This window comes from Schistocerca piceifrons, chromosome 7, assembly GCF_021461385.2.
Source record: "Schistocerca piceifrons isolate TAMUIC-IGC-003096 chromosome 7, iqSchPice1.1, whole genome shotgun sequence".
In the NCBI taxonomy this organism is placed as follows: Eukaryota; Metazoa; Arthropoda; class Insecta; order Orthoptera; family Acrididae; genus Schistocerca; species Schistocerca piceifrons.
Genome location: NC_060144.1, coordinates 337,736,130 through 337,762,400, shown reverse-complemented (window position 1 = coordinate 337,762,400; position 26,271 = coordinate 337,736,130). Strand labels below are relative to the sequence as shown.

At 43.2% G+C, this 26,271-nt stretch overlaps 2 protein-coding genes across 2 annotated transcripts in view; both read left to right on the top strand.

Moving 5' to 3' along the window:
* LOC124805689 (venom carboxylesterase-6-like) overlaps positions 1 to 7,650 on the top strand; it is a 33,920-nt gene extending 26,270 nt beyond the window's left edge. The window contains exons 4-5 of the mRNA XM_047266258.1: positions 3,095 to 3,280; positions 7,619 to 7,650. Coding sequence (XP_047122214.1) covers positions 3,095 to 3,280; positions 7,619 to 7,650 — 218 coding nt within the window. The remainder of the gene's footprint in view (positions 1 to 3,094; positions 3,281 to 7,618) is intronic.
* Positions 7,651 to 7,771: 121 nt separating this feature from the next.
* LOC124805688 (pyrethroid hydrolase Ces2e-like) overlaps positions 7,772 to 26,271 on the top strand; it is a 43,030-nt gene continuing 24,530 nt past the window's right edge. Inside the window, exons 1-3 of the mRNA XM_047266257.1 lie at positions 7,772 to 8,031; positions 15,718 to 15,914; positions 24,122 to 24,303. Coding sequence (XP_047122213.1) covers positions 7,772 to 8,031; positions 15,718 to 15,914; positions 24,122 to 24,303 — 639 coding nt within the window. The remainder of the gene's footprint in view (positions 8,032 to 15,717; positions 15,915 to 24,121; positions 24,304 to 26,271) is intronic.

The following is a 26,271-nucleotide window of genomic DNA, read 5'->3' as shown; positions in this document are numbered from 1 at the left end:
TCTCCCACCCTACCCATCTCCTGCCTCTCGGCATGCCTCCTGCTCCGTTTTTTCCCCTCTTCCTCCCACCCCTCCCAGCCACCCCCTCCCCACTGCACCTCCTCCCCTCTTTTCCTCTCCTGTCCAGTTCCTCAGCAGGTCCCTACCAGAGGTTTTTTTTTTTATTCTTCATGAGTACTCTGTGGTTTCCAGTGTTTTTTAAGTGTCTTGCTCTGTGTGATTTTTATCCTGTGACCGACTTTTAACTTGTGTTTGCCTCCACGTTTTTAAGTGCACTTTCAGTTGCCAGCTGTGTTCTTTTAACTTTATGCCGACTTTTTAACTGTCCGCCATTGTACATTCCCATCTTTGCGTATATTTTAACTCCCATCATTTCCGTTTACTGTGGTTTTTATGTACCCCTTTTTATCCCCCCTTTTTATGTAATCACCCTTCTATACTTTTGTAAAGCCAATTGAATGAAGAGTAGTGGACTGTGCCGTTGCCAGCCCTCCCCTGCCCATATGGGGAAGGGAAATGAAATTACAATTAAAAAAAAAACAAGTTAATCTATGCTGCTTCAGATGAGAGCCATTTCGGTATGGATGACCTGTTTCATGTTCACTTATTTTCCTCCAGACAATCAGTGACTCATATCGCCAACTTACGAATATTTCATGATCTGTTTGATGACATTTGTTCCTTGATTATTTCCGCAGTTGGTTGTGGAAAAAAACGTAGTCAGAGGGACATTACTGATTTATTTCACTGCTCTTTACATAACTCTAAAATAAACAGACAGTTCTCAAAACCAGCCTGTGCTTTGACTAAACGTGATAGACAGCTACGCTAAAGATTCACCAAGAAAATTCCAGTCAGTCGCCAAGTAAAACAGGAGGAATAACCACAGAGAAGTGCTAAATTGTAGCCAGGCAGAACGGGGTACAGTGGCAGCAAGAGTTGCTGTGAAGCACAGAACGGTCTGGTAGTTGTGCTCCACTGGACACGGAGCTATATTAGCTGCCTGACGTCAACAGCTCCGAACATGTGATCCATTTATTTCGCTGTCTCGAGGCAGTCACTGAATTCTGTGCAAAGATGAATTCAGGCCATTGAAGGTATACTTGTATCAGGTTCTAAGGTACCTCTACAGCGATATTTTGTGTTAATTGTCTGAACAACGAATCCATTCGTTCAATGCGGCATTTCAGTTACTTGTTTTGTGGTAGTAGCTGAGTTCCTTATAGTGTTTCCTAATTCACATTTGCCTGCATATGCCTATGGTACACATAGATATCAGGCATTATAACGCTTTTTTTACCCTACTCCCACCCCAATGGGAACCAGATGGTGGTTACCCCAACAATGTTTCTTTCCAGACAATCAGTAATACATGTGCCATATTTGGTTGAAATCCCATCCAGTGGTTTGGAAGGAGATGTGGAATGTGCATACACACACACACACACATATATATATATATATATATAAATAATTGCTCGTTTCCAAATGGTACCAAACTGGACAAATTGTTCAGTATAGCAGAAAAATTTCCTGTAGCCACAATGGTTCTCATATGCAAACCATAGTCGATATGCACAAACCATAGTTGATATGCAACTTGTCTGGGACTCACTAATATATCTTTTAGAAAAATTTAAAATATTTCTCATTATTATTCTACAGTTATTGGGAATTTAATGTTGTAATTGGTACTTTTAGTCATAAAAAATATTTTCAAAGTGTACAAACTACGCTTCATGAACAAATAACACTCAATACTAATATATTTTGTGTCATTTGTTGCAAATGACTTTGGAAGACATGTTTATCAATCAAAACTTTAGAACATAACTTTATCTTTCTCTTACTTAGAGCATAACTTGTCATATATTAATTCTCTACAGGACCTTCTAGAATGGTAGTTACTTCAAGTCTTACAGAATTGTAAGAATTGTTAACAGGTACTATCTCAATAATGATCATAGTATAGGAACTAATTGTTTCTAGTACTACTGTTATTTGCTGCAAAACATCAGTCATCATTAAGAATGTCTATCTTGTCACTGTCTCCATCCTCATTAACTAATAATACTTCAGTATCCTCTACCACAAACATTTTTAGAAAGGGATTTGGTTCAATTCATACCCCACTCCAGAAAGTCATTTTTCTTTGCTTGTTGTTTGTTTACTTGAGGCAAAATACGACCACACCTTACCCTGCCTCTGAACATTTTGTGTTTACACTTTGGTGTCATTGCGTATGTAGCATGCAGACCAACCAGTGCTGACGGATGACGACCAGTGAGACGGTCAGCTTCATTAATTTTGAAGTTTTTTTTTTTTAGTTTGGAACTAATGTTTGACTGATTTCTTACCAACTGTTTGAGGAAAAACCAGAACTTAGGGAGTAAAGTGTCCCTACTGTCTCAAATACATTATGGTGTTCTTCTGGGAGCATTACAGTTTCAAGTTATCAGGGTTTCTTTTCTACAATACCAAAAGACCTAACTGCAGGCCTCTATAAATGACCATATACAGGGAAGAACCACTCGATCTGAAATCCATATTGTCAGGCATCACACAGAACGGAAACAAAATACAATAATTTTTGTTTTCAGACGAATAATTGTCACAAAACAATCGAATACGCTCTATATTATTTGCATCACAGAAAAAAATGCCACAGATGGCTCAGTGCAGGGGGATCTGGTACTTCTTGCCATAAAAGTTCAAAGGGATTTGGTATGCTTTGCCGGCCAGAGTGGCCGAGCGGTTAAAGGCGCTACGGTCTGGAACCGCACGACCGCTACGGTCGCAGGTTCGAATCCTGCCTCGGGCATGGATGTGTGTGATGTCCTTAGGTTAGTTAGGTTTAAGTAGTTTTAAGTTCTAGGGGACTTATGACCACAGCAGTTGAGTCCCATAGTGCTCAGAGCCATTTGAACCATTTTTTTTTTTTTCGTATACTTTGATGTAAAATGCTGGATCTGACGATCTCTGTATAAGACATTTTGGTGTGTGTGTGAGGGGGGGGGGGGGTGTCTGTGTGAATCCTAAAGGCACAATTGCAAGGATTCATTTTTTAATAGTTGCACTATGGTGCACTTTGCAGGCTTGCTGAGCACTGGTGACGAGGTGATCCCTGGGAATGCCGGCATGAAGGACATGGTGATGTCCCTGCAGTGGATACAACAGAATATCGCTGCCTTCGGTGGGGATCCTAACCAGGTGACCATCGGTGGTGAGAGCTCTGGAGGCTGCTCTGTCTCGCACCTGGTACTGTCACCTCTCACTGCAGGTTGGTGCATAAAACCATTTCATATAACAGTGGTACACTTTTGGATGTCACTAAGGAAACCCAATTTTGGTCAGCATTTATCATGGTGGCAAAGCTATCGCCTCTCGCCACAAATCGGTGCATAAAATGAGTTCACCCGACTAAATAATTTCGAAAGAGTAGCACACTGAGTGACACTAAGCAGGTCGCCATTTAGGTCTTTAAAGTATACCGGGTTTGTGTTCTCTTGTCCAAATTTATTCTCTACGTTCAGAAGAATACAATGCTGAAGTCTCCATAAATGTATCAAACTCAAGGGAGAAAGGGTCTTTTCACGTTAGAAAATTTTAGTTACATTCTCCCAATCAGTAGTCTGGTATCCAACGGTTGCTTAATATGTTAACATCTTTATATAACCAGTTTCTAAATCTATGCACTAGCAAAACAGTTTCGCTAATGTGGCACTGGTGAGTGCAGGATGCCTGTCCGCCGAAATTAAAACCGAAGTCTCAAAAGTGCTACTGATATGGCTCGTCTCATCCAGTTGTTGCTATTGTCAGCTAGTAATTAAAAGATCTAGGGCTCGGTTTCTACAGACTATCTCAATTTTTACCAGGGGGCTTACACAGACATAGAAAACCTAGCTTCTTCTTCCATAGGTTGGCATATAAACCATAGTAGTATTAAATACATTTCACTATCATACAATAAACTCTGATGCCGGCATATCATTACTTAGTTGTTATGTAAAATGCTAGAGCTGGGAAGGATTATTCTGTAGCCGATGTACATGCATACTACGATCAGATACTCTAGCAACTCACCTTTCAATTCCTACTACCATTGTTAGTGAAATCACTACACTGTGTTTGTTCTTACCTTAGACTTTTTACTTGCAGTGCACTCTCGAATTTTTCAGAAAAGATCTGCTTTTCCCCAAGCAACAGCAGACATGCAGAATTCCTTAGCGCAGACGTCACAGAATTGAGGGAATCTTTGATTTCGTATTTCGTTTTTCGTTTGCTTTGTAAATGCTGAAAGTTCCATTTGATCCCTTAAGACACAATACCCTTGGCACAGTACTCTCATCTCATATACCATTCTTATTTCAGTAGATGTATAAATACAGTCACGACAGCTGTCCTCAATGAATATACAGGGTGGTCCATTGATAGTGACAGGGCCAAATATCTCACGAGATAAGCGTCAAACGAAAAAACTACAAAGAACGAAACAGCTAGCTTGAAGGGGGAAACCAGATGGCGCTATGATTGGCCCGCTAGATGGCGCTGCCGTAGGTCAAACGGATATCAACTGCGTTTTCTTCAATAAGAACCCCCATTTTTTTATTACATACTCGTGTAGAGCGTAAAGAAATATGAATGTTTTAGTTGGATCACTTTTTTCGCTTTGTGATAGATACCGCTGTAATAGTCACAAACGTATAAGTACGTGGTATCACGTAACATTCCGCCAGTGCGGACGGTATATGCTTCGCGATACATTACCCGTGTTAAAATGGACCGTTTACCAATTGCGGGAAAGGTCGATATCGTGTTGATGTATGGCTATTGTGATCAAAATTACCATCGGGCGTGTGCTATGTATGCTGCTCGGTATCCTGGACGACATCATCCAAGTGTCCGGACCGTTCGCCGGATAGTTACGTTATTTAAAGAAACAGGAAGTGTTCAGCCACAAGTGTGACGTCAACCACGACCTGGAATAAATGATGATGCCCAAGTAGGTGTTTTAGCTGCGGTCTCGGCTAATTCGCACATCAGCAGCAGACAAATTGCGCAGGAATCGGGAATCTCAAAAACGTCGGTGTTGAGAATGTTACATCAACATCGATTGCACCTGTCCCATATCTCTATGCACCAGGAATTGCATGGCGACGACTTTGAACGTCGTATACAGTTCTGCCACTGGGCACAAGAGAAATTATGGGACGATGACAGATTTTTTGCACGCGTTCTATTTAGCGACGAAGCGTCATTCACCAACAGCGGTAACGTAAACCGGCATAATACGCGCTATTGGGCAACGGAAAATCCACGACGGCTGCGACAAGTGGAATATCAGCGACCTTGGCGGGTTAGTGTATGGTGCGGCATTATGGGAGGAAGGATAATTGGCCCCCATTTTATCGATGGTAATCTAAATGGTGCAATGTATGCTGATTTCCTGCGTAATGTTCTACCGATGTTACTACAAAATGTTTCACTGCATGATGGATGTCCGGCACATAGTCGCGTGCGGTTGAAGCGGTATTGAATAGCATATTTCATGACAGGTGGATTGGTCGTCTAAACACCATACCATGGCACGCACGTTCGCCGGATCTGACGTCCCCGGATTTCTTTCTGTGGGGAAAGTTGAAGGATATTTGTTATCGTGATCCACCGACAACGCCTGACAACATGCGTCAGCGCATTGTCAATGCATGCGCGAACATTACGGACGGCGAACTACTCGCTGTTGAGAGGAATGTCGTTACACGTATTGCCAAATGCACCGAGGTTGACAGATATCATTTTGGGCATTTATTGCATTAATGTAGTATTTACAGGTAATCACGCTGTAACAGCATGCGTTCTCAGAAACGATAAGTTCACAAAGGTACATGTATCACATTGGAACAACCGAAATAAAATGTTCAAACATACCTACGTTCTGTATTTTAATTTAGAAAACCTACCTGTTAGCAACCGTTGGTCTAAAATTGTGAACCATATGTTTGTGACTATTACAGCGCCATCTATCACAAAGCGAAAAATGTGGTCCAACTAAAACATTCATATTTCTTTACGTACTACACGAATATGTAATACAAATGGGGGCTCCTATATAAAAAAACGAAGTTGATATCCGTTTGACCTATGGCTGCGCCATCCAGCGGGCCAACCATAGCGCCATCTGGTTTCCCCCTTCAAACTAGACAAGTTTCGTCTTTGTAGTTTTTCGTTTGACGCTTATTTCGTGAGATATTTGGCCCGGTCACGATCAATGGACCACCCTGTATACAGTGACGTCACAATAATCATAGGCGCAAAGGAAAATGTACGAGGAGACACAATATTTCTAGCTCAGAGACTAAATAACGCTTTATGATACCCTTCTGTTTTGCTAACAGTGCTGTACATCTTCATCATTCATTTCTCTATTTATCGTCTTCCAGCATAGGAGAATAACTTCGAAACGAGTCCAAGTACACAATGGCAACACTTAATGGATACATGGAAAGCATGAGCTTGCACTTAGTATCTTAACAGTTTGTCTTTCTACTTTCCATTTCACGTTCTTGGTCTATGTAAGACATACATAGTAATGACAAGCGGTTTGACCACCCCATATATCTCTCAAGAGTCACAGTTTACTTATAAAGTCCACCAAATATTTTAAAAAATCAGTATAGGTAAATGGCTAAACATAGCTAACGAACAATACAATCAGTGATGAACAAACTCTGAGAGTTTCTTTTGAATGTGGTATTCCCAAGTTAACTTGCAAATAGCCAGAAACGGTGACACCGACCGATGTTGCACAAAATGGCAGCGAAGAAGGCGAAGAAAGCATTTTGTATGACCGCATTTGCCCATTGCCAAACGGTAGTGAGTATGCAAAGAGCTTTCCATGGCAAGTTTCACAAGAAACCACCACTTCACAATAGCATTGTTGCAATGATACAGGAAATTCGAGAAGGATGGTTGTTCGTGAGATGCGAAACGATCGGGCATGTCGGAATAGACAGTGGACCATGTAAAGAACGTGAAACTGTTAAGTCCCAGAAAGCTCTGCTACGTCCTACAAGACAGTCTATGGACCATTTTTCTTCACTGGGAGAGTGGTGTCGCCTATCTCGACATGTTGCAATCATGGCTCATGACACAACTTGAAACTAATAGCAGCGATTTCATTTTTCAACAAGATAGCGCCTCTCCACATTTTCACAATTGTGCACGAGATCACCTGAATGAGACTTCGATACGTCACTGGGTAGGCCGCATTGCTGGCAGTACTACTCGAGTGGCTAACCATAGTCGTCAGAGTTGACACCTAGAGATTTTTCGTAAGGGTTTCCACCTCTATCACTGGACCTCTAAGACTTGTGACACAGCAGCTGTTTTTACCTTCACTCCTGATATACCGATTCGGGTATGGGCTGAATTGGACTACAATTGAATGTTCCACGTGACGAAGCGTGAACACACAAAACGTTAATTATAACTATTTAAAAAACTGAGGTTCTGTCTTTCACATACTGTATCATTTTTACGTTGTTCTTGGCCTTTTATCTGTACCGATTTTTTGGAAAGTTCGTCGGACTGTATAATTACTCCATATTACATGATGCAGGCCGCTACAGAATATGGCTGCCACCGAAGTAGCATTTGTTGGTTGATTTCACAGTCCGACCGGAACACGTGGTAGCAGTTGTTTGTTTTCCTCACAGGCCTCTTCCGTGGTGCCATAATCCATAGTGGAGAGGCAGCCAGCCCCTGGGGAATAATGGCCGACCCTGCGGCCAAGGCGTTCCGTCTGGCAGAGGTCCTGGGATTTACTGCGAACAACACTCAGGAGCTGCGAGACTTCCTCCTGACGGTTGACCCACAGGACCTCGTATCTCACGATGACGACATCATCACTCCAGAGGTAACTCCAGCAGATTTGTACAATAAGCAGCCGTATCGACCACTACGAGGACTATTATCCAGCTATATGAAGGTGTCAGACAACCCCTTAAAGAACATGATGGACTATATACTCAGGTCAGTGTATCTTCGTCAGAGGCACAGGTGCACAGTGACAGTGTGTCGGGATGGTTCAAATGGTTCAAATGGCTCTGAGCACTATGGGACTTAACATCTGAGGTCATCAGTCCCCTAGAACTTAGAACTACTTAAACCTAACTAACCTAAGGACATCACACACATCCATGCCCGAGGCAGGATTCGAACCTGCGACCGTAGCGGTCACGCGGTCCCAGACTGAAGCGCCTAGAACCGCTTGGCCACACCGGCTGGCGTGTCGGGATGGCGTAGTAGATAAGAGCCAGGCTGCAAATCAAAGGCCTGGTCTTCAATCCCTTATTCGACTCTCGAAATTCTCTCGGTCACTCACATCACTTCTTTCAATTGCGGCAATGATTTGTCAGTGTGAAAGATGCCAAGTTGTATCGTGCTTCGGGTTCCACATGAAACTGCAGACTCTCCTATAAAAGTCTAGGAAAATAAGTTCAGAATTTGGAGGAAGACGAGGGTATACCACATACAATAGTATGCACTACGGTGTTCAAACCACATTCCGGTTGACAACAGCTTTGCTTTTATCTGCACTACAAAGATGACAGACAGAACTACCCATATACCGAAAAGATTTGTAGGTATCATCATTAAGTAACTGAAAGGAACTGTAAATTACACAGAATATTTTGTTTTGGATAGTAAGTGACAGCAGACTGAGCGATATGACATAGTAGTTAAGAGACTGAGCTCCCATTCAGGACAGCAGTTAAAATCCTTCTCTGGCGATCCAGTTTTACCTTGACTGTCGTTTCCTAAGTTTATTAAAGCAAATGTGGGAAATGTTGTTTTGAAAAGGACATGACCGAATCCCTTACCGAATATAAGTTTGTGCTCTATTTACAATGTGTAAGAGGTCCATGACTAAGGAATTTATTACTAGCGCACTCGAGATGTAATTTTGATGGATTGCTCACGCGCTGCCTGCGATATGTAAGCTATAAGAGAATCTCAGAGCAGAGAGCAGTGTTGGCTGCGGTAAAAGCAGTGTCAGTAGGAGTAAGTAGTGGCGAGCAGTCAGGTGTATGGAGTTGGCGGGACCGGTCGTGGGGAGCGATGAGTGGTTTGTTTCTTTTAATAATAATCTTTTTTATAAAATTAACCTTTTTGACAATCATTCATTTGAATTTAAAGAATTTACTAATTTCTGCAATTCATGGTCATCCCAATTATCGTAAAGAAAAATCAGTTGTTTCTTTTTATACATGACAAATCTAGCGGCCAGCATTGCACTGCGCTGTGCCAGAAAAATTTATCATAGGAGTAGATATATACGGGTTATCCGGCGACTTCATTGAGGTAAGAATTTTCAATTTATTCAGAATGATCTTTTAGGGCCATGACGCAGCACTGCTGACGTCCAAAATTTATCAATTTAAATTCACAGTCAATTATTGAAAGGTTATAAGTGAGCCACAGTTTTATTGAGAGGTTAGTCACATTTTTATTACGAGGTTACGGAATGTTATACGTATTTTTACTGCTGGAAGGTTACAAATGGCTTTGTCATTAACAGAAAACTAAGCCTCAATCTTCCATTTCCTTCTAGTTGTTGACAGCTTCTCTTGTACACGACTAAGTGAAAGAGAATATGTAGAAACGAAGTCATGTTTGCAGTGACTAAACTATTGACAAAAAGCATATCGACTCTGCCACATCAATTACATAGCTAAGGATATATTAAAATGCGATACGAAATGAAATAAACATTTAAAGTTACTTATAGGGTGTATGAATGGTACACTTTATAATCTGAAATGTTTGTCAGCGAAATTCTGTGAGAATACAACAGATACCGAATAAAGGATTCTTGTGAGAAGTTTCCTCGTGTGCTCTTATATTACTGAAGTTTCATGATACATTAAGAACGTGTGCTTAATTATCTCTTGCAGCTATATCTTTCCCTTTTAACTGACACACCCAATCGCTGGGTCATATGCTATCAGATACTGTTCTCACACATTGAAACTTTTGTACACCTTCAAAAAATTCTTTCTATTTATAAATGTCGCTGCTCGTTATCATGAAACAAGAAACTGCTCGACTACAAGCTGTTTATAGAATAACGCTGTCACTGAATCTCATGTCTCCACAACAAACCTTACGGGCATGTGGTTTCCTGAAACTGGTTCAGGCAAATCCTGAATCGTTCCCTATTCTAGCGCAATTAGAACTTTCCTCCATCTGTAATGATCTCTTCATTGACAGGACGTTTCTTCTTTTGCTAGTAACGAAAACTAAGACAGGACTGGTGATACTGTTTAATGGAGGTAAGTCTCATTGTCCTCAAAGGTTTCGTCATGTCCATGTAATTTGGAACCAGTTGATTATAAATAATACAATAAAATTATCAAATCTCATTTCTTTCGGTGAACGAAGATCTGAGTAAATTATTGATAACGAAGTGGTGGAAGAGTGGATTTCCAATAAATCTTAATCATTTGCCTTATATCAGTTGCTTGAAAGAAAGGATGCTTGAAAGATAGGATTAATGAGATGTGGGCAATTTGACATTAACGACTATCAGAAAGGTTCATCTCGCTGAAAGACTCCTGTGGTGTCCCAAGGCAAGTTGCGAATAGTATCGTAGTTTCTTTCTATCATTTCAGTGCAGATGTTTGTGTTGATTGCAAGAAAAATGTGGTGATATTTATATGGTAGATAGGAATTTTTAACAATGAACGAGCATTAAATGTATTATCAAAAACCACACGTTCACTAGTAACACAAAGAGTTGATATTGATCCGTATGTAATCAACATGAAACCATGGCGAATCAACCGCATAATAAAAGGAAGCGATGCACAGAGTATAATAAATAATTGCAGGAATAAAATTTTGTCAGAAGCTGACTGAGGCATCACTAAGCGGGGAACGTCTGCCGGCTATGAAACAGCGTCATAGCCGAATGTCAACACGGATGGTCCAAAGTACAAACAAGCTGGGAGCTCGTTTCATCAGACTATGTGAGAGGGAAGCCAAGAATAACTGATTCAGCACTTTGAAAACAGTGCGGAACAGACAGAACGCTCTACTGTAATGACGATAAATACAGTAACTTCACCTATAAATTCATAATAACACCTTTCAGGAGGCAAACACCCTCAAACTCTGAAATGAAACACTAGAGCAACTGAGAGTGTTGATAGGCTCCGAAAATGAGAGCATACTGTAGGGCGGTGGGGGGTGGAGAGGGAGGGCAGGGGAACTATGTCATCCCCTGCTATACAATCTCTGCCCTCCTCAAGCTTATTCTCAGAGAAAGGCTATTCCTTCTTCATCACCGATACCAATGCCAGACCAGCTCTATAAGTTGCAGAATGCTCTGATGAATTCAACAAGTATCTACAAGGTGCCGCTAATCTGAAGCCCACAGATGCAAGTCCACAGCCATCTGACAGTGGAAGAGACTTCTGAACGGCAAGCCGCAGTCATTCCGGTTATAACAGCACTGACAGAGGTTGGGGGCCTGACCGATCTTCCGTTGATGAACAACCGACCTGCCCATCTACAAACTGTCCAACTTGGGCACTGGGTGCCTATGTCGCCGCAACCGGGGCAGCATTAATACCGCAATACCGCCTTGCCGGCTGTGTGCTGGGACCGTCACTCAGGCTGTCCTTCGTGTTGCTACTGGGTTTTTTGCCTTCGCGCCATCTCGAAAACCGACTACAGTGGGATGCAGTATTCTGGGAACAGGCCTAAGTACAGCTTCACTCATAGAGGGTACTGAGGCTCTGACGTCGCCCACAGCCACGCTTCGATGCGCAGGCGCACAGCCGCTACACCCTCCTACAGGTCTCGGTACAAACCAAAGGCAACGTCAGGGCCTGCCACCTCGACCTTTCAAGCAGCGGATTCGGTATTCAGCACGGTCGTTCCTAGGCAACGCCGGCAAGAAGACTCTCGCCAATAAATGATTGTTAATTGAGTAATGTTTAATTAGCGCCCTGGCACTCCACAGTGTGAGTTAACGAGCATTGCGTTCTCATTTAAATATATGGCCGAAAGAGTCAGCCTACAGGAACTGTGAAACGAACCCTGTCGTCCAGGACCGCGTACCACAAAGGGCGCAGATTCACCACGAGGTGGGGAAACTCACAGACGTCTCTTGTCTATTGGGGCCTAAGCACTGTAGCGTGCGAGTGAGACAGATGAGAACCTACGTCACAGGGAAACCCAATAGAAGGCTTTTGTGGCCGAGGAGACGTAGCAGTGTTAAATATGGCGGACCTAAGATCGGCTATAAAGGGAAACATTTATGGAAACTATTTAATTCTATAGTAATACGGGGAATGAAGCCGCAGTAATTTCAATTTGCCATCCTCGATAAATTTTCATGGTGATCCCAATAAAACTTGAATATTGATCATATCTATAATAGTTTAGGATTTATTGTTAAAGTGAAATTAATAAGTTTTTTAACAAAGATCTGAATGCTAAAATCTGAACGCTTTGGTCTTAACGATCTACATTTCATATAGAAGCGCATCATTAAAATGACAAACGTTGTAAATATCAACTCTGTAACTTTACTTGTTTAAAAGATATAGCAAATTTAAATTATCAGCATTTTAATCTAAGCATCAGATCATCATTTCCTGCACTCTAAACCGGTTGAACGATAACAGCATGAAACCTTATTGAATCATTAAGTAATAGAATATTTGTTGTAAAATATACTGCAGAATAGTTACTTTTGTTCTTTATTTATTTATCAGAAAGCACGTTGGTGCAAGGCTACTGCCCGTGAGATTCAAATTTATGAATGACATTGTTTTGGTTTTCTGTATAAGAATTTACCAAAAAAATGGCTCTGAGTACTATGGGACTTAACATCTTTGGTCATCAGTCCCCTAGAACTTAGAACTACTTAAACCTAACTAACTTAAGGACATCACACACATCCATGCCCGAGGCAGGATTCGAACCTGCGACCGTAGCAGTCGCGCAGTTCCGGAGTGAGCGCCTAGAACCGCTATACCACCGCGGCCGGCAATAATTTAACGTTTATTATGTAATGGATATTATTGTTGCTCTATTTAGAACTTGAAAGTGGTCAGGTTTTGATCATTTAAATATATTAAAATGTAAAATAATGTAGAATAAGCTGTAGCCAATCAGACGGACGGCTTCAGGAAAGGGAACTGCGCTGGCAGTTGAGCGAGTATGTTCGGCGCGCGGGAGACGCTGCCTGGGACGGGCAGAGGGACGGTGTTGGTTCAGACGCGAAAGCGGACAGTTAGGCTGGAGACACTAGACGGTACAGATCGGAATGAGACGCGAAAGCAGGCAGTTGGTCTTTAGGCAGCGAGGAAGTGAAACGACTTAGAAAATTTGCCGTTATGTGGTAGTCTCTGAGCTGTGAGCAACCGCGCGCCTGGTGTGAACTCTTGACTTTTCGCGTAGTTAACCAGATGGAGTATTGGACTCGTTATTCGCAATGAGATTGTGAATGATCGAACTGTGTCAAATATATATGCACTCGAGTGTAACAGTAACCTTAAATCCGACCACTTTCGCTATTAGTTTGTTTTCTGAATAATTCGCAACTGTGTGGCCTACATTATTTATGGGTCGTTAATTTAGTTCCCGATATTATTATTGCTGCTATTTTATGTTATGTGAACTTAGCATTTCGCAAACTTGCCATTGGCCAGACAATTTAACGAAAGGGTCACAAGTGTCTAATTCAGGGCGTGTAATGCGACATGTGCGGTTCAACCCTAGACGAGTTTGAGCCAAGACATTTCGACGAAGAGGGATCACATGTGAGCCCGAACATCTTCGGGATGTTATCTCGCAACAGGATCACTCACCATCACTCTTCGCTCAATCTTATGATAATAACTCGATCCCGGATCCGGACTTTACAGAAGTACTAGTCGAGCTTTTGCTACCTTCACATTATTTCAGCACTATAGTTGTAGAGGCCTCCAGCGCTAAAAAGGTAATGGAAAACAAACTGATACCGTAATGAAAAATCGTTTAACTGACTGATAAGTTTTATTACTTCAGGAGATGCATCTCGTCGTGCAGTCAAGAGCATCTAAAACAACTAGGCAAGACACAAATACGTTATAGATAAACTTAAGGACTTCTGTCATTGGGCCGGTCGGAGTGGCCGAGGGGTTCTAGGCGCTTCAGTCTGGAACAGCGCGACCGCTACGGTCCCAGGTTCGAATCCTGCCTCGGGCATGGATGTGTGTGTTGTCCTTAGGTTAGTTAGGTTTAAGTAGTTCTTAGTTCTAGGGGACTGATGACCTCAGATAGTGCTCAGAGCCATTTGAAACACTTTTCTGTCATTGGGGAAAATGTACCACTCTGGGTAATTTCCAAACAGTGCGTGATTAATCCTTCATAGTTATAGACATGCTGCTAACTCCTTATCTGTTTCTCGAATTCTATCTAGTTCCAGATAATCTGATGTCTGCTTCATTCATTAGTGGTTGGTTGGTTGTTTGGGGAAAGAGACCAAACAGCGAGCCGGCCGCGGTGGTCTAGCGGTTCTGGCGCTGCAGTCCGGAACCGCGGGACTGCTACGGTCGCAGGTTCGAATCCTGCCTCGGGCATGGGTGTGTGTGATGTCCTTAGGTTAGTTAGGTTTAAGCAGTTCTAAGTTCTAGGGGACTTATGACCTAAGATGTTGAGTCCCATAGTGCACAGAGCCATTTGAATTTGAACCAAACAGCGAGGTTATCGGTCTTATAGGATTAGGGAAGGATTCGGAAGGAAGTCGGCCGTGCCCATTCAAAGGAACCATCCCGGCATTTGCCTGGAGCGAGTTAGGGAAATCACGGAAAACCTAAATCCGGATGGCCGGACGCGGGATTGAACCGTCGTCCTTCCGAATGCGAGTCCAGTGTGCTTCATTCATTAGTGAATCATACTGAGCTATACACTATCTCCTGTGTCTGCCATTATTGAATCCAACTAGCTATATACAGGGTGTTCTGGTGTATCGCATTTATCTTGAACCCTTCAAATACGTTTTTTTTTTTATTTATGGAAAAAGTTATTAGGCAAATGCTGTTTAGATATATGTAACACAAAATGGTAGTACACGGTGAAGGTATCCAAGGTAAACTAGTCCACTTTTGGAGTTGACAGTAAACAACTGGAAACACAAGTAAACTGCACACTAGTCATTCATTCAATTGACATCAGCTGATGGTTTGTGTAATAGAAAGACAATGTCGCATTGTTACTCATCGATGGACAATACAAGTTAGCAGAACGGTAATGACTGGCGTGCATTTTCCTTGCGTTACCATTTGTTTACTATCGACTCCAGCATCTGGACGAAGTAAGTTACTCTAGAGAACTGGACTAATATAGGAGAGCCAAAGTTAAAACTCTTTTAGTGTTTTAGTGTCGTGTTTACTTGAATGGTACACTGTGATACGTTTCTGAACAAAGTGTATTACCGAAAATGATGTAGCATGCTATTTAAAAAGGCGTATTGCTGTTCATACTTTCGGTAACGCGGAAAGTTACGTTAGGCGCACTCATACTAGTTAATGTTCCCCTGTCAGCTAAACAACATTCGGTTGATACATTTTTTATTTTGCTTCCGGACAAAAAGTTACCGGCGTGATCAAGTTAATTGGGACACCCTGCGTAATCTGCTACCAGTACCCTTTATTCTTACAGCCTACTAATTCTGCCGTTGCCGCCTTTGCAGGAGGAGATCCGCATCCAGCATCTTGCCTGGCTCCCCGTGATTGAACAGGACGTGGAAGGCGCCTTCGTTACCGAGTGGCCGGCCGAAAGCCTGAAGGCAGGTCGTTTCAACAAGGTCCCCGTCATCACGGGCTTCACGTCCGGGGACGGGCTCGAGCTGATTCGACGTGAGTTGAACCTGCCCATCTGACTCTGACCACCGTAGTTTTCTATTCGTTAAATTGACAATCTGGTACACTACTGGCCATTAAAATTGCTGCACCAAGAAGAAATGCAGATGATAGACGAGTATTCATTAGACAAATATGTTATACTAGAACTAGCCTGTAATTACATTTTCACGCAATTTGGGTGCATAGATCCTGAGAAATCACTTCCCATAACAACCACCTCTGGCCGTAATAACGGCCCTGTTACTCCTGGGCATTGAGTCAAACAGAGCTTGGATGGCGTGTACAGGTACAGCTGCCAATGCATCTTCAACACGATACCACAGTTCGAGTAGTGACTGGCGTATTGTGACGAGCCAGTTTCTCGGCCACCATTGACCAGACGTTTTCAATTGGGGAGAGATCTGGAGAATGTGCTGGCCAGCGCAGCAGTCGAACATTTTCTGTATCCAGAAAGGCCGCTACAGGACCTGCAACATGCGGTCGTGCATTATCCCGCTGAAATGTAGGGTTTCGCAGGGATCGAATGAAGGGTAGAGCCACGGGTCACAACACATCTGAAATGTAACGTCCACTGTTCAAAATGCCGCCAATGCGAACAAGAGGTGACCGAGACGTGTAACCTGTGGCACCCCATAGCATCACGCCGGGTGATACGCCAGCATGGCGATGACGAACACACGCTTCCAATGTGCGTTCACCTCGATGTCGCCAAACACGGATGCGACCATCGTGATGCTGTAAGCAGGACCTGGATTGATCCGAAAAAATGACGTTTTGCCATTCGTGCACCCAGATTCGTCGTTGAGTACACCATCGCAGGCGCTCCTGTGATGCAGAGTCAAGGGTAACAGCAGCCGTGGTCTCCGAGCTGATAGTCCATGCTGCTGCAAACGTCGTCGAACTGTTCGTGCAGATGGTTGTTGTCTTGCAAACGCCCTCATCTGTTGACTCAGGGATCGAGACGTGGCTGCACGATCCTTTATAGCCATGCGGATAAGATGCCTGGCGTCTCGACTGCTAGTGATACGAGGCCGTTGGGATCCAGCACGGCATTCTGCATTACCCTCCTGAACCCACCGATTCCATATTCTGCTAACAGACATTGGATCTCGACCAACGCGAGCAGCAATGTCGCGTTACGATAAACTGCAATCGTGATAGGCTACAATCCGATCTTTATCAAAGTCGGAAATGTGATGGTACGCATTTCTTCTCCTTACACGAGGCATCACAACAACGTTTCACCAGGCAACGCCAGTCAACTGCTGTTTGTATATGAGAAATCGGTTGGAAACTTTCCTCATGTCAGTACGTTATAGATGTCGCCACTGGCGCCAAGCATGTGTGAATGCTCTGAAAAGCTAATCATTTGCATATCACAGGATCTTCTTCCTGTCGGTTAAATTTCGCGTCTGTAGGACGCCATCTTCGTGGTGTAGCAATTTTAATGGCCAGTAGTGTATTTATCATGCTAATGAAGTTCTGTCAGTTCTAAAAGACACAGTCAATATGGAGATAGGTTTTAATAAATGACATAAAAAATTTATTAATTATTAGTTCTCAACACTAATTTTAATAGAACAGCTTCCATTCTGATGGTACAGCGAGCAACTGCCTCCTATTCGCCTTGACAATATTCCAGTACTGTATCAGAAGACAGTTAATAACTCAGTTGTAAGTCTGCATGATCATTTCAACTGCTGATTGTTTTTTTGTTGGAGCTTCAGGGTGCAAAACAGCTGAGCTCATAAGCGCCCAAATACCGACTTAAAATATGACATTTCAGGGAATTCATTCCTTGGTTGAGTGAAGTTAAATGACACATTGGTGCCGAAACCTCATTAGCAGGAGGATGAAACCTTAATGAATAATAATATTGAGCCTAGAAATCTAGTTACAAACTAACAAATGTAGTGGAAAGGTAAAATGAGCAATTATAACGTTCCTCCTTTTTTTTAACGGGCCGTTCGGTAAGAGATTCTAGAACAACCAGGTCTACAGCCGAAAATTAATATTGTTTCTCCACGTTGTTATGGCGAGTAAATAATATAACGCGTACTACCGCCTATGCTGTACCTACTAAAACTTCGTGTAGCTCAGATGAGACAAATCTGACACAGGATTAGGAAGTGGCTCACTGTCAGTAGTTCGTTATAGTGACAGCAAAGTGGTGTGGCGTCACCGATTAACAGATGACGATGACTGAAAAGACAGTGACCTATACGTAGTCCAGTAACAGTGACCTAGAATGAAATTTTCACTCTACAGCGGAGTGTGCGCTGATATGAAACTTCCTGGCAGATTAAAACTGTGCGCCGGACCGAGACTCGAACTCGGGACTTTTACCTTTCACGGGCAAGTACTGTGAGGACGGGGCGTGAGTCGTGCTTGGGTAGCTCAGTCGGTAGAGCACATGCCCGCGAAAGGCAAAGGTCCCAAGTTCGAGTCTCAGTCTGGCGCACAGTTTTAATCTGCCAGAAAGTTTCAACAGTGACCTACTTGCAACGAGATGGGCGAGAGGAAGTCACGCAAACGATAGGGAGGGGGTTTAATCACCCAAAGTTTGTTCCCACCGAGACTGACCAGCGTTCGTATCTGTGTGATAAAGTATCCCTACGTATAGCAACGTTGAGATCGTCCGAAGCAACAGAACTGCTAAAAGGCCAGGACAGCAGGGTTGCGGCCCTGACAGCAGGAGCCTCGTCCCTCGAGATGCCAACATAATAAGGCGACACAAACGAACGTTACGTTGGTAACAGCATCAGCGAGCGATGAGGTCATTCCTAGATCCGATATACTAATGTGTGGTACGTGTACATCGCACCCGGTCTCTGGAGAGCACTGAGGAAATCAGAGTATACAATAGGGATGTGTAAAGCACCGTGATAAAGGGCGATATTCAAATATCTCTCAAAGGTGCATCAGGTACCACGGGCAGATAATACTGTTGCCACATTTAGGAAGATTCCCGCTTGCCTGTGTAGACTCTATTTCGGAACATATTTGCAAAGGATGGCAACGTATACTTCTGCAGTCATTCGTTCTAGTAAACTTTCATTCAAATGGTTCAAATGACTCTGAGCACTATGGGACTTAACATCTGTGGTCATCAGTACCCTAGAACCTAGAACTACTTAAACCTAACCAACCTAAGGACATCACACACAGCCATGCCCGAGGCAGGATTCGAACCTGCGACCGTAGCGGTCACGCGGTTCCAGACTGAAGGGCCTAGAACCGCACGGCTAAAACCTTCATTATTGTGAAATAATCCAACATATCATGAGTGGTGAGAATGCTAGGTGGTTACAAGTAACGAAAAATTCTTTTGTGCGGTACATCTGCAACATACGTCCGTTTGACGATCTGAGTACTCCATACCCTCGTTAAGGTTGGCTGCGGCCAGATAAGTCGCGGGACTACCATACACTCAGTTTACTTCACTGGCTACTCGGTGCGAATCCACCCCAGCACCTCACATCACATTTTAAGTACATTTAATCTCATCATAATCGAAGCACAAGACCTAACATATCTAAGATCCTAGTTGTGCCCATTGTGAAAGAAAACGTTCGCAGATACTTTTCTGTTGGTGAGGTCCGCCTTTGGAATAAGCTGCCCTGTTTTCCGCACAAAATTCAATTTCCTGTTGCTAAGGCTAAGCACTTTTTCTGACACTCCCGTAACATGCTGCAAAAATTAACTCTCATGACAAGTGTTTTCCTCTGTCAAACAGTGTAACAAATGCCCCCATCTTCTCGCAGCTACACTTCTTTCTCTCTTCATTTCTCGATCAGTCGCAACCCATTCTAGTCCCTCATTCAATCTTTTTCTCATGGTCATCTCCCCCTTGGCAGTCACTTCCTGCACATCTCAATGGGGGACTACTCCGGAATCTTTTGTAATGGAGGGACCATGATGACATTCTTTCAATTACAGGCCACATTTCCCGTGGATACACATCGGGTCTTTAATGCAGTGGTTTCCTTTGCCTCCTGCATCCTCATGCCGTTGATCACTACTGACTCTTCTCCCTCTCTTACCCCAGGGGTAAGAGAGTGCCCTAAACCTCTATCTGCTCATCCGCCCTCTCTGACAAAGCCATTCGCAGAATGATGGTGACTTCGAATGCCGGAAGCCTTCAGCCGTTGTTGCTCATGATTTTTACTCAAAATTTAAACGGTGACAGGGTTCGAACTCGGGACCCAGGACGATTTGATTGCTAATCAAAGACACTACCCTTAGACGACGCTCTCTTTTCCCTTATCTTCATTAATTGTGTTTTATAACTTTCCTCTTTCTCTCCCTCATCCCCCATTCTGTTACGTCCATTGCTGGCAGCTCTCATAAAGTGATGAGCCAAAACATTATTACCACGTCTTAATAACAAGCTAATCCATCTATGGAACGCAATACAACAGCAATTCTTCGTCGTATGGATTCATCAAGTCCCTGGCAGCTTTCCTGAGGTACGTCCCACCACATGTCAAGGCACAGGTCACACAGTTCCCGTAAACTGCGAGCCCGTGGTTTGCGGGATCGGTGCTCGCGCCCAGTAGCGGTCGCGAATATGGCGGCAAAACATGAAGTGTACTCTCATACTCCACAGACCACTCTAGCGCCATTCTGGCTTTCTGACATAGACATTCATCACACTGGATGAAGGCTTCGCCATCAGAGAAGACATCATCAAGAATGGGTGCAGGCAGTCCACAGTAATGTTCACGTAGACATACCTGACATGTTTCCACCGATTACTACCAGAGATCCTATGGAAACACAAGTGAATGTCCCCACAGCGTAGTACCCCAGCGTCCAAGGCGCAGTGCGCCCGTGTAGCAGACGTTCTCATGGATCTGAATACGCCCATCGACCTGGCTAAACAGGACACGTGGTTCATTCCACTAGGCGATACGTTTCCACTGATCTATAGCCCCTTCTCGATGATCTCGTGCTCACTACAGTCGTAACTGACGAGGTCTTTGTGTCAGCTTAGAAGCATGTAGCGATCGTCTAATATGGAGATGTTTGTATGCAGATTGAAGCGACTAATGAAAATTTAGATCGGGATACGAACGTGGGACTACTGCTCACTAGGTGGATGCGTTAACCACTACGCCACCCTGGCACAGAAGCTTTGCGCAACTGCACGGACTACTCTAGCACACCTCCCTCCTCAGTCCAAATTCCCATTCATGCCTCAGCCCACTTGGTATCTACGTTCAATACCGAGCACTGAATGGTCTTCTCTATTGCTTGCATCAGCATTGTACTCTGTCTCCCACAGATCGCTAGCTATCCTGCTTTACAGGCCGGACATACCTCACGTCCTGTCGTGCAACATCTGGTCATGTGGTTTCATCTCCGATCAGCAGTTTTCCATCGACGTTCAAGACTGTAACAAGTGAACAGCCGACCAGCTTCGCCATTTCGAGAAGCTCTTTCCCAGGTGCTGGACCATAATAATCTGCCCTGTGTCAAAGTATCATGTGTCAGTAGATTTCCCTATCTGCGATCCGTATCGTCGCTAAAATGATTTTCCCTTGCGTCTCTGCTCCGCTTACATATTTTCTCTACTGCGCCACGCGCCTGCAACGCTTTCTGGCGGTTTACAGTCTCACTGTGGGCAGTAGTCACAATGATTTGGCATGTCACTGTAGTTTAAATCCACTTTCCTGTTATTTGTCTTTATTGTTGTACCTCTCATTAACTAATGTTATCTCTGCCTTTTTTTCTCTGCTCTGGTGTAATTTCTAAATGTTATGTTCTATATTAGATGAAGCTTATAACGTTGTTATAGTTGTTGTTGTTGTTGTTGTGGTCTTCAGTCCGAAGACTGGTTTGATACAGATCTCCATGCTATTCTATCCTGTACAAGCCTCTGCATCTCCGAATAACTACTGCAACCTGCATCCTTCTGAATCTGCTTCTGTATTCATCTCTTGGTCTCCCTCTACGATTTTTACCCTCTCCCCTTTCCACCCCACATATACACATACCCTTCCAATAACAAGGTGGTGCTCCTTTGTTGTCTCAGATCTTGTCCTATTAACCAATCCCTTCTTTCAGACAAGTTGCGCCACAAATTTCTTGTCTCTCCAAACTATACTCAGTACCTCCTCATTACTTACGTGATCCAACATTTAATCTTCGGCATTCTTCTGTAGCACGACATTTCAAAAGCCTCTATTCTATTCTTGTCTAGACTATTGTTGAAACATGTACGTTTGAAATATGATTGAAATTACGTAACTGACAGTAGTCTGAAACACAACTGTCAGAATGGGGATGTGTATTTTGTCTCGCCGTTTATGTGCTTGGCCCTGTAGTGAACTTTTCTGTGTGCAAGAATGTAATTGTAATTTAGCTGTGAGAATGTGAAATGTCAATAACTTTAAACCAAACCAAACTGCATGAATTTACGTAACACGAAAACTGGATCTGGTGCAGCAGTATTGATTTGAAATTGGCTCTGTTAATAAAACAAAACTTGGTCAGTTTGAAAATAATAGTCCTCGTGGTTAATGAATGCTATCCCTGCAGTACTAAAATTTCTTACCTTTATCTGCGCTATGGTAATGCTCTTCGCACTGCTCCCTGTTAGTACTTAAAATTGTATAGTTAGCAAACAGCTATTGTGCAAAGCTGTTGCTTAGCACACATTTTCATTAAATAAAATATGACTGAGACAATAACTTCTTGAGAAAAGTAGTTAATCAAAATGACATGGATCGGGATCTCGTATTGACTTGCGTAAGTAACAATATGGCACTAATTTTAAAACTTGTATTTTGACTTTTTGAAAATTAATAATGATCACAATTAACACATTCAATAAACTGTTTATACATTAACAACTACCTTTACAAAATCATTGGATGTGAGTGATATACACTGTCTTAATCATCACTTATGAATACGCGCATTGCATTAGTAACAAAACAACTTCCTTTACCTTAATTTTTGCAACTTCTGTTGAGTTTTATTTTACAATTAGCAATCATCATAGTATCTTACAAATAAAAAAATCAATACTACCTTTAGCGAATAAGTATATATCCAGCACACACCAGATACAATACATTTTTACACTTGAGGGTCCTCCATACATCACTCGATCTAAAGATACTCTAACACATTACCCATAACACCTTGAATTAGCGATCGCTGTTGAGCAGCGACGCTACTACACAATCGATACTACATTTGACCACCTCTGATTCAATGCAATATTTTCTTACAAAACTTGAATTAATTTACCCTGTGTATGACCATGCTTCACTTTAATACATGGCTACAGTCCAGACAAATACCTTCAGAAAAGCCTTCATAACATTTAAGCTCATATTCCATGTAAGCAAATTTCTCATCTGCAGAAACTTTTTTCTTGCCGTTGCCAGTCCACATATTACATTCTCTCTACTTCGCCCACCATCAGTTATAGAGGAACTACGAGATTTATGAAAGTAGGAAAACCTTATACAACAATACATGTCCACGTTCTGTGTTGTTTTATGTACGGTACCTAAATAAATTCTATTCAGTTCCCAATGACGTTAGCTGCATTTGGGCATTGAAGTGAATCAATGGTAACAGGCGAAAATTTATGATAGACCGGGACTCGAATCCGAATCTGCCGCTTGACACAAGCGGTCGCCTTATCCACCTCGTTCATCCGTGCACGCCCCACAGCCGCCCCAAATTCCCACCCTGTCACCCTCTTTATAGCGTAGCCTCACCTACCCGTGAACACTTACTCGCCATTTCGGATTCCAGCAAGAGGTCGGGCTTGGTGTGCATTCTCACTGAAAGAATGGACTTTGGTCGTCGCACCTTGTGTGTATGTGTGTGTGTGTGTGTGTGTGTGTGTGTGTGTGTGTGAGTGAGTGAGTGAGTGAGTGACTGGTGTCTGTTCTTTAGGACACAACATATATCTTTTAAACTCCTCATCTTGCGAGTTTTCGTGCCATGGTGCATCATTAGATGGCTTTATTACGAACGATTGAACGGTTACAATTGCCTCTTGCAATGCTTTCCTGACATTAGATCGCTTATTTTCGATAAACATGGTTGCTACCCAATTCTCCTCTACTCCAGTGATTCTACAGCCAATTACAACTGCTCTTCCGCTGTTCGCGCTATGTTTTCGCGTCTGCTAGCGACTACTCTTCTAGAATAATTGATAAACATTTTTCCCACAGAGAAGCTGTACCTCTCTGACCCGGCAGCAGTGCAGGAGCTCAGCGACAACTTCGTGCAGATAGTGTCTCCAATCCTGCACCTGCCAACGGCCGAAGAGCGCGAGGAGGCGGCACTGATGATGCGAGACTTTTACTTTGGCCATGAGAACATCACCATCGACGATGCTCAAGCCATCACCGATGTAAGTGTCAACAGCACTGGACAGTCTGGGTGTGGAAGAGTTACTTCCTGCGAATTAAGAGATTTCTTATCAGTCTCCCTGCTTGTGGTAGACTACGATCCCGCAGTAATACTGGAGGAGAATCCTTTGAGTAGGTCTGTATTTGATATATAGGTCATGGCTTTATGGATATACCGTTAAAAGACTACTGCTTTATCTACACATTGAATTCATGAATTGTTTGAAAAGAAACAGAGAAAATTTAGTAATGCTTGGAAATATCTTTAGCAATGCGAAACGAGCCCTTACAAACGGGATGTACACTACAAACCATACTGCTGGTATAACAAGAGAACAGGTGGAGAAAACTAAAAATCTGTCAGTCAGCAACGACAGAACGATATTGATCGGTTGATAAACGAGGGCTGTTCGGAAAGTAAGGTCCCATAGGTCGCAAAATGGAAACGTCAGCGAAAATCAAATGATGCTTTGCACAGATGTGCTGGGCAGTGTCACTAGTATGCCTGTCGATCGAGTCACGTCGCTCCTTTCAGCTGTGAGACCACAGTGAACATGTAAAGACACCTGGAGCAATAGCGTCTCCCGCCAGATATGGGTACCCACTGCGAGATTTCGCCTGATTTCACGCAACCCCAGAAAACGTACCTGTCATACATTTTTTTCTTCATGGCAATTCTCCGGCGCCCAATGGAGGGTCAATGAAGACACCCCTGCGGCGTTTCCGATGGGAAGTGTTTGATCACCCACCATACAGCCCGGAATTGGCGCCCTCTGACGTTCACCTCTGCTCACATGAACCGCTGGCTGTGAAGACAACATTTTGGCACAGACAACGAACTGCACACCAGCGTAGAGAAGTGGCGGGAAGCAGAAGCGGCTGCATTCTATGACAAGATTCAAATGGCTCTGAGCACTATGGGATTTAACTTCTAAGGTCATCAGTCCCTTAGAACTTAGAACTACTTAAACCTAACTAACCTAAGGACATCACACACATCCATGCCCGAAGCAGGATTCGAACCTGCAACCGTAGCGGTCGCGCGGATCCAGACTGTAGCGCCCAGAACCGCTCGGCCACCCATGCAGGCCTATGACAAGGGCATTGTGCAAGTTGGTACAACGCTACGACGTAAGTCGGAGCGGCCACTTTGTAGAGAAGCAGCTGAAAGGCGTAGCTAATTAACACAAACAAAACATTTTTTATTTTCACTGTGGTTTCCATTTCGCGACCGATCGGACCTTACTTTCTGAATGGCCCTCGTACCGTCATTGACATCCAAAATTCCCTAATACCAAACAGGCGAGACAAACGCTGTTGGGATAGGTACTCAAAATAAACACTGTTTTGCTGTTGTGAAGTCTCTTACAACAACTGTGGAAAAAAATCTGATGTTAGGTTACAATCAAATTTCCTTGTTCAGTCACGTAGATTCTAAACCTTCATGTTGTTGTGATCTTCAGTCCTACGACTGTTTCCAAGTAGCTGTCCACATACCTTGTTAACCGCTCAAAAAAGGTTTTGCAGCATCTCCTAGAGCTGGATAGTTTGCGCGTAGTTTAATAGATAGCCTCTTTCTCAATAACTTTTTGGTAGTAGGAAATCGCTCTGTACAACCCCCCGGGTAGAAGGGATGCAAGTAAATCCGCATTCTCGGTGCACCTCAGCAGAACTCGTTGTGTCTCCAATCCTGGACTGTTCAGAGCTGTCACCGTGTTTAGAAGCGTTATTTTCATCTTAGGCCGTACCTTCATTCTACGTCAAGAAAGCTTGTCAGCATGGGAAAGTGTCCGCCGAATTGGCGCACACCACAGATCACAGCTACGTCAACCGAGCAATCAGCCTCTATAGTTCTTCTTCTTCACTTAATGGATTAACCACTCTTGCTCGTTCCGGCTTCACAGCTGTATCCAACGCGACCCGGGTCGTTACTGATCTGTTTTTCCCATTGGTATGTAATCTAACACTCT